Source organism: Myxine glutinosa, chromosome 3, assembly GCF_964187855.1.
Source record: "Myxine glutinosa chromosome 3, kmMyxGlut1.1, whole genome shotgun sequence".
In the NCBI taxonomy this organism is placed as follows: Eukaryota; Metazoa; Chordata; class Myxini; order Myxiniformes; family Myxinidae; genus Myxine; species Myxine glutinosa.
In genome coordinates this window covers 162,271,525-162,286,407 of record NC_136263.1, presented here as the reverse complement: position 1 = coordinate 162,286,407, position 14,883 = coordinate 162,271,525, and the positions used below count along the sequence as shown (strand labels likewise).

The 14,883-nt window shown below is 42.4% G+C and overlaps 1 protein-coding gene across 8 annotated transcripts in view; it reads right to left on the bottom strand.

The window, feature by feature from the left end:
- The window catches only part of LOC137423087 (kynurenine--oxoglutarate transaminase 3), a 74,248-nt gene that overhangs the window by 43,148 nt on the left and 16,217 nt on the right, over nt 1–14,883 (bottom strand). For 3 of the 8 annotated variants that reach the window (XM_078774703.1, XM_068109886.2, XM_078774702.1), the window contains exons 2-4: nt 9,784–9,863; nt 7,477–7,627; nt 4,810–4,959 (exon numbers count right to left, since the gene is read on the bottom strand). In XM_078774703.1, coding sequence (XP_078630829.1) covers nt 4,810–4,959; nt 7,477–7,627; nt 9,784–9,839 — 357 coding nt within the window. In that variant the 5' untranslated portion in view covers nt 9,840–9,863. Of the gene's footprint in view, nt 1–4,740; nt 4,960–7,476; nt 7,628–9,783; nt 9,864–14,883 lie in introns of all 8 variants that reach the window. The other 5 variants (XM_078774706.1, XM_078774705.1, XM_078774704.1 and 2 more) reach the window with 2 other exon arrangements.

Here is a 14,883-nt window from a genome sequence, read left to right as displayed (position 1 = left end):
GGTTTGGGACATGGAATGTAGGGACAATGACAGGGAGATCAGGAGAAGTGGTGGAAGTATTGATCAGAAGAAGAGTGGACATATGTTGTGTGCAAGAGACGAGATGGAAGGGAAGTGGTGGGAGAATGGTGAAGGGTAGGCAGGGACAGAAATACAAGTTTGTGTGGCAAGGGTGCCCGGAGGGCGTGAATGGTGTTGGTGTCCTGTTTTCTGAGGAGTTTGTAGACAGTGTGGTGAGTGTGACTGGAGTGAGTGAAAGGTTGATGATGGTGAAAATTATTATTGGAAAGCTCTTGGTGAACGTCATCTCGGGATATGCTCCGCAGGTTGGTCGGAGCGATGAAGAGAAGGACAAGTTCTGGTGTGCGATCGAGAAGCTGATGGAAAACGTGAAATATGAGAAAGTTGTTGTGGTAGGAGGAGACCTAAATGGACATGTGGGAAGGAGGATGGACGGTTTTGAGGGAGCTATGGGGGTTACGGATATGGTGTGAGAAATGGAGAAGGTGAAAGGATTTTGGAGTTTGCTGATGGAGCTGATTTGTTGATTTGTAATACTCAGTTCCAGAAAGAGGATAATAAGCTTGTTACATACACGTCAGGTGGGTCGACGACAACCGTTGACTACCTGATGGTGGGTCGGCGAGATAGGGGGCACCTACGGGACACAAAGGTGATCCCGGGGGAGGAGGCTGTTTCACAGCACCAATTTGGTTGTCTGCGACATAAGGGTGAAAGGTGCGAGGAGAGCTCGGTGGGTGAAGTACCAACCGAGAATGAAGGTGTGGAGGCTGAAAGAGGTGACAGTAAGGGAGGCATTAAAAGAGAGGCTGAGTATGGCAGAGGATGATGTGGTTGAGCTTGAAAGTGGTTGGATGGCAATGATAGTCTGTTGGGAGCCGTTGGTGAGGTATGTGGATGGACAAAAGGACCACCGGGGCACTCGGAAACATGGTGGTGGGATGATGAAGTTGGAAAGAGGATTGACGAGAAGAGGACGAAGTTCAAGGAGTGGCAGAAGGCGAAGGGTACGGGAGCAGAAAAAGCAGAGCATGAAAGTTATAAGGCAGCCAATAAGGCTGCAAAGAAAGAGGTAGCAAAGGCGCAGGAGGCATATAGGAAAATGTTCGGAGAATGCTTGGATTCGGAAGAGGGTCAGAGAGCGGTATTCAGGATTGCAAAGCAGATAGCGAAAGAGAGGTGTGATGTGATGGGGGTGAGTTGCTTGAAAGATGAAGTGGGACAAATCGTTGTGGACCCAGATGGAATTAAAGGAAGATGGAAAAGATATATGGAAATGCTGTTGAATACAGAGAATGAATGGGATGGAAACATAGAGAGTAACCCAGTTTTAGGACAGGCAGAGAAGATAACTGAGACGGAAGTTGAGGAAGCGACAAAAGCAATGAAGAGTAGAAAAGCGGGAGGGCCGACGGGAGTTGTGGGAGATATGTTGAAGGCAGCAGGAAGTTGGGGTGTGAAGAGAATGACAGAGACCTGTAATCTGGTGGTGAAAGAAGGCCGCATTCCAGTGGCTTGGGAACTGAGTACCCTCGTCCCTCTATACAAGGGGAAAGGTGACCCTCTGGAGTGTGGCTCATACCGTGCGATAAAGTTATTGGAGCATGGAATGAAGGAATTGGAAAGCGTGTTGGAGAGGAGGATAAGGAAGAAGGTGAAGATCGACGAAATGCAGTTTGAATTTATGCCAGGAACAGGAACGACAGACACGCTCTTTATTGTGAGGCAGTTGCAGGAGAAGTACATGGAGAAGAGGAAGAAGTTGTTTCTTGGGTTTGTTGATCTGGAGAAAGCATTCGATAGGGTTCCACGCGAAGTATTGACATGGGCATTGAGGAAGTTAGGAGTAGAGGAATGGTTGATCAGAGTAGTGATGGCAATGTACAAAAGAGCGCGCACAGCTGCGAGGACGAAGGACGGGAACAGTGGTGAGTTTGAGGTGAAGTTGGGAGTGCATCAGGGGTCGGTACTAAGTCCACTACTATTTGTAGCTGTGATGGAGGTGCTGGCTCAGAACGTAAAGGAGGGTTTACCGTGGGAGTTGTTGTATGCAGATGATCTGGTGTTGATTGCGGAAAGTATGGATGGACTGAAGGAAAAGATGAACAAGTGGAAGGAATGTATGGAGACAAAAGGTCTCAAGGTGAATATCAGAAAGACGAAGGTGATGGCAAATGGTAAAGCATGTGGTGAGGTGGAAAGAACTGGGAAGTGGCCATGTGTTGTGTGCAGGAAGGGTGTCAGAGTGAACTCCATTCAATGTACAATGTGCGCTGAGTGGGTTCATCAAAAATGTAGTTGTCTGAGAGGGTCATTAACAAGTGTGGCAGCCACATTCAAATGTAAGGTGTGCACAGAGGGAGCTGCAGATGGAGGAAATGTTGAGTTGGATCTTGGAGACGGCGTGAAGCTGGAAGGTGTGAAAACATTTTGCTACCTTGGAGACATGCTGAATGGAGAAGGTGGATCAGACTCGGCAACGGTTGCTAGAGTGAGATGTGCATGGAAGAAGTTTGGGGAACTGAGTGGCATGCTGATGAGGAGGGGAGTGTCGTTGAAGCTGAAGGGAAAGGTGTATGCTGCATGTCTGAGAAGTGTTATGATTTATGGGAGCGAGACATGGGTAATGAACGTAGAGCAGCAACAAAGGCTGGAATGGGTGGAAATGCGAATGGTTCGGTGGATGTGCGGAGTATCGTTGAGAGAGAGGAAGACAAATGATGAATTGCGAAAGATGATGGGAATAGAGCCTGTGATTGATGCTGTGAAGAGGAACAGGTTGAGATGGTTTGGTCATGTGTTGAGGAAGGATGAAAGTGACTGGTTGAGAAGCGTGATGGAAATGAATGTAGAAGGAAGTAGAGGACAGGGAAGACCGAGAAAGACTTGGCTGAAGATGGTGGAAGAAGAATTGTGGGCAAGGGAGTTAACAAGGAGAGATGCAGAAAATAGGGCAAAATGGAGAAGATTGTCATGGGGACCGCAAGGCTAACCCCCGCTCTAGCAGGGAAAATGGCCTTAAAATGCATGTTGTTGTTGTTGTTTGCCCCAATTTTTTTTAAAACACCCTTAAGCAATAAGTGGGGTCATGCTGATCCTACGTAACAAGTCTGGATGTAATCGGCCCAGAACTGTAGCAGGAGTAGCACGACAACCACACAAACACACCAGTCCGTGAATTATTGTAAGGATTGCCATGTGCATGGACCCCACCTGGAATCACATGCAATTTAAGGCTGAGCTGTACACACTGGTAATTAAGATCCTGCAGATAGCTGGCTCAAGGTTAAATTTGGACGGAGGGAGTGCTACCCGAGCAAGTAGTCGTACAACGCACCTCTATTCTCAAGCGAGGCCAAAACACCTGTGATTAGCCAAGCAACGGAATTACTCCAATCGATTTATTTCCTATCTAGGGATTTATGAATATAACAAAGTATTCATAAATATTCATTCATATATACAGTCACGTGAAAAAGTAAGTACACCCCATGTAAAGTTTTGACTTTTTCAACATATTTCAACATACAGCTATTTGATCTTCATTTCAACAATATTGATAGATAAAGGTGATATAATACAACAAATATCATGAAACATTTACATTTTGTAGTCCATTGTGTAATTTAAATAAACATAAATGCAAATTTCGCATGTGGAAAAAGTAAGTACACCCCTACATTTATCACTACTTCAAATACCTAAAATTAGAATCAGGTGCACCAGGTCAGGTGCAAATGATTAGAACATCGTTAGAGGATCTTGGAGGAACCTGTCATATTTAAACCTCAGACATTAGGTTTGGTTTGCTCTTTGTTGTTGAAGTGTACGGCGTCACCATGCCTAGATCAAAAGAGCTCTCTGAGGCCTTCAGAACGATGGTTATAGATGCTTACGAGTCTGGGAAGGGATTTAAAAAGATCTCCAAACAATTTGAAATCAATCATTCGACTGTCCGGAAGATCATCTACAAGTGGAGAAGATTCCAAACAACTGCCAACTTGTTCAGGCCAGGCCGCCCCAGCAAGTTCAGCCCGAGAGCAGAACGCAAGATGCTGAAAGAAGTCTCTAAGAACCCCCAGAATGTCATCAAGGGACCTACAGGTAGCTCTTGCCACTGTTGATGTCAAAGTGCACGAGTCTACCATTAGAAAGAGGCTGCACAAATTTGATCTACATGCGACAATGACCCTAAACATACCAGTAAATCCACCAAGGAATGGCTGAAAAGAAAGAAATGGAGGGTTCTGGAATGGCCAAGTCAAAGCCCGGATCTAAATCCCATCGAGATGTTGTGGGGGGATTTGAAACGAGCTGTGCATGCAAGAAACCCCTCAAACATCGCACAGCTGAAAGAATTCTGCATGGAGGAGTGGGCAAAAATTTCTCCCAGTCGATGTCAGAGACTGGTAGACAGTTAGAAGAAACGCCTACTTGAGGTTGTTTCTGCCAAAGGGGGCAATACCAACTATTAGAGCCAAGGGTGTACTTACTTTTTCCACATGCGAAATTTGCATTTATATTTATTTAAATTATACAATGGACTACAAAATGTAAATGTTTCATGATATTTGTTATATTATATCACCTTTATCTGTCAATATTGTTGAAATGAAGATCAAATTGCTGTATGTTGAAATATGTTTGAAAAAGTCAAAACTTTACATGGGGTGTACTTACTTTTTCACGTGACTGTATGAATATAACACCGATATGTACCTCATGTATTATTCCTTTCCCTCCGACACCATCCCCTGCATTCCAATTTCGATCAATAAATAATCCCACCTCGTCTCCAGGATTAATCAATCCTTGGAAAGCACAGAACAGTGAGCCATAGGCTCCGACAGTAACGAGGATATTGGTGGAAGGGTCGAGTGTACGACCATGCAGCTTCCCATACAGCTCTGCCAGTGCTGTCACCAGACGTGGATGACCCTGTCAACAGAAGATTTTTTTATGACTAATCTTTGCATTTATTAGCGGCATTCAGACGGTTCGGGGAATTTGTTTGCACGCAAGAGCCACAGTTTATTTGCAACTCTTAAGCTTGCATGTATGCTTATTATACTTGTACATTAGGTTCATTATTTGAAGTAAAAACTTTTTTTTACAGAATAAGCCATAAATATTCTACATTATGCAATTAAGGATGTTGCTATAATTGAGCTTCGAGGTATTATCAAATGTTTATGCAAATAAAGTACCAACTAGGTACCAGGTAGCAACCTCGAACCATTAAGTGCAGATTCAGATGACCTTTATCACTCATCTGGCAACTGGGGACAAACATGTTACGTTACCACTGGGGTTATGAAACAAAATTGGAATCCATGCAATGGAAGCAGAAAGGGATCACTACTAATTTGCACTAAACTCTCAGCCAGCAAGATTGTGGCCTCGGTTCACGAGGATGGCCAGGTTATCCCAATGATTAAAACAGGAAGATGGTTGATTTATCTGTTGTAAAATATGAAAAGGTGCTGATGTTTCAGACTTTACCATGTGCGGGCATGGGGTAAAGCCCGAAACGTCAGCATCTCTTCATCTTCATCTCTTGGAATCTCTCACGATGAAGCTAACATAGAGGGCCTCTCACTCACTCACCGCAGGCAGGTTGGTGGTCTTTCTGTCTTCTACCGACTCCTCTCCGGCCTTGTTCCCCCAGCTCTGTCTGTGCTGTCCCCCAAATATTCCTACAGGTCGCACAAGATCTCTCAGCAACCCTCTGATGGTTAAACTGCCAAAATCAAGACTCTCTGCTCACCTTCACTCTTTCATTCTTCTTTTCTCCCGCCTCTGGAACAAACTCCCTCACTCTCTTGAATCCCACTCCTCCCTCCAGGTCTTTAAAACAGCTGTTCACCACCATCTCTTATCTTCCCCCATCCAAAACCTTGATCTTTTCTACCAAAGCTAATTTACCCCAGATCCACTTTTTTGAAATACCAACTTCTGTCCTGGAAGTCCTAGCAGTGTGCACGTGTTTTTTTTTTTTTTTTACCTCTCCCACCCCTCCCCCCCTTCCCATGCCTCCTCCCCCACAAGCCCTCTCCCTCCCACAGATCTTCCGATGTCCCTGCTCTCCATCTTGTGCTCCCACTCCCTTTATCATACGTTTTATGTTTTATGTGTCAGTTTGTCTTTTTGTGATCAATGTTAGCTCTTACATGAGCCTCGATTTTGTATACAAAAATTAAAAAATCTTTCATTGCAGATAAGTCAACCATATTCTTCTTATTTATATTCTCTTGTGCAACAAACACAGAACATTAGTTCCGTGCTTGAATTAGCAAATAAATATTATCCTGCTGATTGACTGGATGCTTGACAAATCTGCAATCTCAAGAGTCTATCACTGTATCTATCAGTGGGAAAGAAAATTGGCAATTATCCGTCGATATCTGTGATAGGTCGCAATTATTATCCATAGAGAGGATATGGATATGGATCCTCTGCCCAGCTGAACAGTTTACGTTTTGTATCCCACTGATAGGTCGGATCTGGATCCGGACCTCAACCAAAATCTAATCGACTTGTTCTTCTCACTTACCAAACTTATCCACCAAATTGTCATACATAAGTCATCCACAAGTTTTTGAAATATCGTGCTATATATCGATTTTGGTCCAACCACTCAATGGTGAAGAATCACTTGATAATTTTAAAAATTCTGGTATCCGGATCCGGATTCAAATGTTCACCAAAATTGAATCAATTCGTCCTCGTCACACACCCAACCTGTCCACCAAGGTTAATGCGAATCCGTCCACAACTTCTTGAGATATCGTGCTATATATCGTTTTTAGCTTATCTCTCAATGGTGAAGAAGCCCGCTTGGAGTTTGCAAAAAAGCACCTAAAGGACTCAGACTGTGAGAAACAAGATTCTGTGGGCTTTCATGCATTGTCAGCTGTGAGACCTTATGTAGACAGGTGTGTGCCTTTCCAAATCATGTCCAATCAATTGAATTTACCACAGGTGGACTCCAATCAAGGTGGAGAAACATCTCAAAGATGATCAAGAGAAATGGGAGGCACCTGAGCTAAATTTCAAGTGTCATAGCAAAGGGTATGAATACTTATGTCAATGTGATATTTCAGTTTTTTCTTTTCAATAAATTTGCAAAACTTTCTAAAATCCTGTTTTCTCTTTGTCATTATGGGGTATTGAGTGTAGATTGATGAGGGAAAAAATGAACTTAAACGATTTCAGCATAAGGCTGCAACATAACAAAATGTGAAAAAAGTGAAGGGGTCTGAATACTTTCTGAATGCACTGTAGCTAACATCCTCATAATCCATCTGAATGCATCGCAAGGCAAGAGCTATCGATACCAGGCATGTCATGCACTTGCATCAAAGCAATGTAACATGTAAACCCTTACTCATGTAAATTTATTTCTGAAAAGTATTCATAATGGAGTAAATGCATATGCCATGAACTTCATCTTACAAAGCTGCGTGTGTACTGGTGAAATCTGTAGTTTTCGGCAGAGCATGTATGAACAAGAGCATCAGTGACATGTTGCGGTGGAGGCATATCTGGGAATCCTTGGCCCATATTCACGGCTTTGTAATCGGCCGCTAGCTGCGTGAATTCAACCCTGAAACACACAAACCTCATTGAAATGCAAAATAGTCACCATTATTTTGCTAATGCTATAATAGCCATTAGTTTTACATTCAAAATGCTTCGTACAGATCGAGTAGGTGCTGCAACAGGTCAATTCTGGGTCCACCCTGCAAGCTCACCGCAATCCATATATTTTTTTGTCTGCATAGAGATTTTTCAACATATTGAGGTTATTTTTTTCCTGATTTTATAATCCTCATTTCTAGTATGGCAGACAGGTGCAGGAATTGTGCCTTTGATGATACAAGCATGGCATTTGGCACACAGTTAGAGTATGCCCTAAGAAAGATATTTGGCTATAGGGCCATCGCAGATTTGTCCTTTTTTGAAAAATGGCCGCCATTGTTGTCACAGGACAAATCTGCGATGGCCCTAGAGCCAAATATCTTCCTTAGGACATACTCGAACTGTGTGCCAACTCGAACAACATACTCTAACTGTGTGCCAACTCGAACAACATACTCCAACTGTGTGCCAACTCTAACAACATACTCCAACTGTGTGTCAACTCTAACAACATACTCCAACTGTGTGCCAACTCTCGTGCTTGTATCATCAAAGGCACAATTGTCCCAAATATTTCACCTATCTGCCGTACTAAAAATTGGGCACCATTTTTATTGGACACATCTGCGATGACTCTAATAGTCAGAATATTTAACTGTGCACCAAATACCATGCTCGTATGATTCAAACAACAGTTTATACAAATTCATATACCATATACCATATACCATAATATACCATATAAATGGTGGCCATTTAAAAAACATTGTCGTCATAGGACAAATATATGATAACCCTAGAGTTAGGGGTCTTTAATTATGTGCCAAATGTCAAGCTTGTATGACCACAACAACAGTTTATATACAGTAATGTACCAAATATATGTAAAATAACAAGCAATGGAGGCCATTTTGAAAAATGGCCGCCATTGTTGTCACAGGACAAATCTGCGATGGCCCTATAGCCAAATATCTTCCTTAGGGCATACTCCAACTGTGTGCCAACTCTAACAACATACTCTAACTGTGTGCCAACTCTAACAACATACTCTAACTGTGTGCCAACTCTAACAACATACTCCAACTGTGTGCCAACTCTAACAACATACTCCAACTGTGTGCCAACTCTAACAACATACTCCAACTGTGTGCCAACTCTAACAACATACTCTAACTGTGTGCCAACTCTAACAACATACTCTAACTGTGTGCCAACTCTAACAACATACTCCAACTGTGTGCCAACTCTAACAACATACTCCAACTGTGTGCCAACTCTAACAACATACTCCAACTGTGTGCCAACTCTAACAACATACTCCAACTGTGTGCCAACTCTAACAACATACTCCAACTGTGTGCCAACTCTAACAACATACTCCAACTGTGTGTCAACTCTAACAACATACTCCAACTGTGTGCCAACTCTAACAACATACTCCAACTGTGTGCCAACTCTCGTGCTTGTATCATCAAGATCAAAGGCACAATTTTCCCAAATATTTCAGCTATCTGCCATACTATTCTGTGCGTGCATGCAAGGGAAGTTTTGGGTAGGAAGATTGAAACCATTTGGGAGCATTATTAACTGGTGGACGGAGGTTATGTTTTCACCCGTTTGTCTGTCTGTGACCAGGATATCTCAAAAATTACGGACGGACTCAGACGAAACTTGGTGGACAGGTTGGGTGTTTCATGAGGACCAATTGATTTGATTTTGGTGAAGATCCGGATCAGGAAAAGATTATTTTTACGTGATTCTTCACTATTGAGAGACAGGGCCAAAACGATATAGAGCAGAATATTTAAAAAGCTGTGGACAGGTTATGAAAAAACTTGGTGGATAAGTTGTGTAGGTGAGAAGAATAAGCCAATTAGATTTTGGTTAAGTCTGGATGCAGATCCGGCCTATCGGTGGGGGACAAAACGTAAACCGTTCAGCCTGGTCGAGGTATGTGCTCTACCAGTGCCATTATAGTTACCATTTGTGATGACAGGATGGATGTCAAACACTTGATTATGCAATTTGTTAGCTCATTGATTACAGCATTTGTTTGTCTTGTTATTAGTGCTTCTGCGTACTTGCAAGCATTCCGACACATAAACACTGCTCAATACAAACCAAACGTTTTTGTCCAGCCCTTCTATCCGTCTTGCATTACTGTGATGGGAAGCCATCCTCCAAGGCACAAATGATAAGGCCTAGAAAAACAACAAAAGAGGTATTTAAAGCACAGGGAGCTTCACAATGCAATGGTGTTATCTAAATTATATAAGTAAACAAAGTAATGGCATATCAACCCCTCTGCCATCTGACAAATATGTCTCTTCCATTTCCAAACCGAAAAGATGGTACTAATACACTGGTTCCCTATGGGAGTGACAGGAAGGGTCATTCCTCTCTGGGGTATATAGACTACAGTAGATCTAGGCTCAGGCCTCAAGAACGTCGGGGATGTGTTCAGTTACCAAGTTTCTTGTGAAGTGCTTGCCAAGTGGCTTAAGCATTTGAGCAAGCACTCCATTAAAAACTGTTGAGAAGGAACTGCTGGCTTGGCGAGCGCGAGCTATCTGCTTGGTAAATGAACTCGCAGTGTGGTAATTTTCATCCAAATGAAGCAGCACTAACACGGAAGGAAGAATTGTGAGATTCCGAACAGGGGACTTTATATATATTGTTACGGACCGCGGATAAGGATGTTGGTTTGCCGAGCGGATGGCACCGCGGCCGAACAGTTACCCTGACTAACCCGATTCCCGAACGTTGGCCGGATCGCGCCACAGATATTCAATATGGAAAAGACAAAAGCGACACGGATGTGAAGAAGAAGAAGAAGACAAAATGGTTGGAAATACTACTAAATTTATTCCTACTATATACACGCTCAAAGTAACCAAGGAAGAAGGAAAGATAAGAAAATAATTTACAGAAGATATTAGACACAGTGCAACGCTAGCTTATACAAACTTAATTAACCCAAGGACAGAACAAACAAAACAAACTCACGTACACAAAAGGATGGAAAGGCAGGAGGTGGATGGCTGGAGGGAGAGGAAGGTCCAAGGGTACTGCAGCACGATCGGCGGTGCCGTTTCCTCTAAACTGCCGTCAAGGCCCCAAGCTGCTGTTGAGTGTTGTTGCTGCTGTGGCCGCCGCTGCTGCTGCGGTGGACGTCGCGCGCTTTGCCAGGACTTGTCTGACTCAACCACACAACTGAACAACGTGCCTGCTTCTTGCCCAACTCTCTTGCTTGGTCCAACTTTGGCGAGCAAGGCGACGAATAGCAGGCTTTGTGCTTCCCTGGACGATCTCTCTGGATGATCTCTCTGGATGATCTCTTTTGGACAATCTGGATGATCTTACGCAGTACCTTGCGCGCGCGCTTTTATAACGCCTCTGGCGATCAAGCCGCCGGCCTTCAGGACACGCCCATCGGTGTGTTCACCTCGGCCCTGGTTGGTCGCGCGACCCTCTGGCTCCACCCTTGATGACGACGGGCGGGCACGCCCTTCTCCCCCGACCCGAGCACATGTTCAATGGTGGTTTTGGAGGGGATGTAATTGGCAATCGAGGCTTGGCAATGATGAAAGGGGGGTGTGAAAGGAATCTACTCTATTTCACTTGGTGCAATGGAGTGTCATCTTAATGGGAGACAAGGCCTTACCCTAGTACACATAATAAAGATATAACTATCAACCAGGGGGAAATCTATGATTGGCTGACGTGTATGCTTTATGGACTAATTATGGGACGCCCTTTGACCTTTACACAACACTGGAGGCAGGAGGGTCCAGAATCAAGCAAAATTAATAAACACACAATAAAAAAAATACAATCCTCATATCCACAACAATATATATATATATATATATATATATATATATATATATATATATATATATATATATATATATATATGTATATATATATATATATATATATATATATATATATATATATATATATATACAGACTTGGCATTTAATATGGAATTTTTTTTTCTTCTTGATTTGGGTTTACTTTCTGAACTCAGTATTCAATCTGGTGAGTTTATTTTACCCTCCGGTGATGTCTTTGTTGAAAGAACCATGTCACCGATTGTCTTTCGCAGCAAGAAGTCAATAACAGGATTATATCACAGGTGGTGTGAGAAAATGTAAGGACAGGTACATTTGACGATTGGCTTCACAATCGGGTATATAAGGGTGTAATGGGTGTATAAGGGTGTAATATAAGGGTTGTTGCGTTCTGTATTAGTGGAAAACAACTGCTGCACATCTAGAAAAGTTATTGCTTATTATATATATATATATATATATATATATATATACATATATACCTATATATATATATATATGTACATATATACCTATATATATATATATATACATATATACCTATATATATATATATATATACATATATACCTATATATATATATATATATACATATATACCTATATATATATATATACATATATACCTATATATATATATACATATATACCTATATATATACATATATACATATATGCCTATATATATATATATATACATATATACCTATATATATATATATACATATATACCTATATATATATATATATATATATACATATATACCTATATATATACCTATATATATATATATATATACATATATACCTATATATATATATATATACATATATACCTATATATATATATATATACATATATACCTATATATATATATATATATACATATATACCTATATATATATATATACATATATACCTATATATATATATATATATATATATATATATATACATATATATATATATATATATATATACATATATATATATATATATATATATATACATATATATATATATATATATATATATACATATATATATATATATATATATATATATATATATATATATATATATATATATATATATATATATATATATATATATATATATATAGTCGTGCGAATCCCTCGGTTAATACCGTGGGCTCGCGGATGGCCCAAACGACTGAATGGAGTCGACGATCAATGCGGATTCGACTATAAATGCATGGGAGGAAGAGGAAGCGGAAGAAGCGGCAAACCCTTACCTGACACCCCGACGGCAGCCCTCGATCCTGCAGGGAATGAGCTCACACGAACACAGGAATTTGAATAGAAAAGGAAATAATACAAGGGTTTATTTGCAATAAATAGCGGGACAGGAAAATAAAGCGCCGGAAAATTAATGTCCTAAATCGGGACGTCCCCACAACTCACTTCAACAATAGCACAGGGGGATGAATTAAATAAAGAAATCGTCGTGTGCGTGTCTGTGGGTGCGAGCTTATCTGTCTGTATGTGTGATGTCGGTCAGGCTCCGTCCGGCTTCGATGTTGGCACGAAGCAGGCCTCTGTCCACCTCACTCACGCCTGTGGCGTCGGTCGCACGCGATGTCCCGTCTGCTCGTAGCACCACGCCTCGCTCCAAGCACCGCTCCAAGCACCACGACAATAACAACACGAAGATGACGAACCACCAGGGAAGAACACCAGCAGGAACGCAGGGAGGAACTCAGGGAAGAAGAACGAACCGTACACCAAGCAAGAACCAGGTAAGAATGCAGGGAAGACGACCAGGGAAGCACCAGAATCGAGCACACAGAAAACCCGCCAGCCAGTCGTTTTTGTCACTCGCCCTGTGACGTCAGCTCTCTCCCTCTACCAATCCGTGCCTCATATCTTATTGGTCTTTCGCGCCTTCTCACGTCACCGGCGCTTGTTCTCCAACCAGCGACCCATTTCTAAGTCGTGGTTTGGCGCCTTCCGCCCTGATTGGCCGAATGTTCGTGCCTTTCGCACTGATTGGCAAAGGTGTCACCGGTCGGTGGCCAATCAGTGTGCCGCTCCTTCCACCTTCCTTTCCTGGCTCCGATGTTTGTCGCCCATGGTGGCGTACTATGTTGCCGATGCCTGTTGCTCTTCCCAAGTCATTGTGGTGGCGGGGAATTATTTAATGTGTGCTCTAATGGACCTATCTAAGTGTCTATATGAGTGCGTTGCCACAAGGGACACTGGATTGCTTGCTCACAGAGGGAACAACAAACAAAGGAATTTTACCCATAATCCCTGTACTAATTAGCACGCCCCGCCCCCTCATGGTGGGGACACAGATACCACTTATTCCGACATCCGGGCTACACACAGAACTTATTACAGGTAGATTCCCCATCAGGACAGTCGAGTACCTACCTATGCAGATCTACCTGGCTCTAGATATTCCACTACCCCCCCCCCCCCCCCCCCGCCACCCCCCTGGAACCGTAGCCCCTGCAAGGTTCACTGCAGGCGCTACCATTCCAGTCTTAACACTTACTGCCTCACACTTAATTAACCTATGAAATATATCAGGAGGGCTGTGGGAAGTGAGCTGGAGCTACCTGCCTGTTCTCCTTAACATGCTAATCCCCTTGAGGCTTAAGCAATCATGCAGTCAAATATTTACAATCATTTTAATTCCTTGGTCTTTTAATTCGCATTTTAATGCTGTGAAGAGGAACAGGTTGAGATGGTTTGGTCATGTGTTGAGGAAGGATGAAAGTGACTGGTTGAGAAGAGTGATGGAAATGAATGTAGAAGGAAGTAGAGGATGGGGAAGACCAAGAAAGACTTGGCTAAAGATGGTGGAAGAAGAAATGCGGGCAAGGGGGTTAACAAGGAGAGATGCAGAAAATAGGGCAAAATGGAGAAGATTGTCATGGGGACCGCAAGGCTCATTTTCCCCGCTCTTGCAGGGAAAATGGCCTTTAAAATGCATGTTGTATTTTAATTCGTTGGTCACTCCAGTGGTGGGAGGAAACAAACACGCAAAACCAACTTAACCACAAACCTTAACCTTATTCAAAACTTCAAAAATTCAAAAGTCTAGGAAACATTTGTACAACCCCTTCCAACAGACCGCATCCCCCGGTGGATGCCACAAGACGCAACCTTACCTGTGGGGCCATCCAATGCACCCATAAATTTCCTCGGGCCCTGTCCTGGTGTTACAGGTGAGTGACATGGCTCAGTGGATTTCGCCCTCATTCATACAACACAAACCCTTAACCACTCATACACATTCCATAACTCATCAACAACAACAACAACAACAACAACATGCATTTTAAGGCCATTTTCCCTGCTAGAGCGGGGGTTAGCCTTGCGGTCCCCATGACAA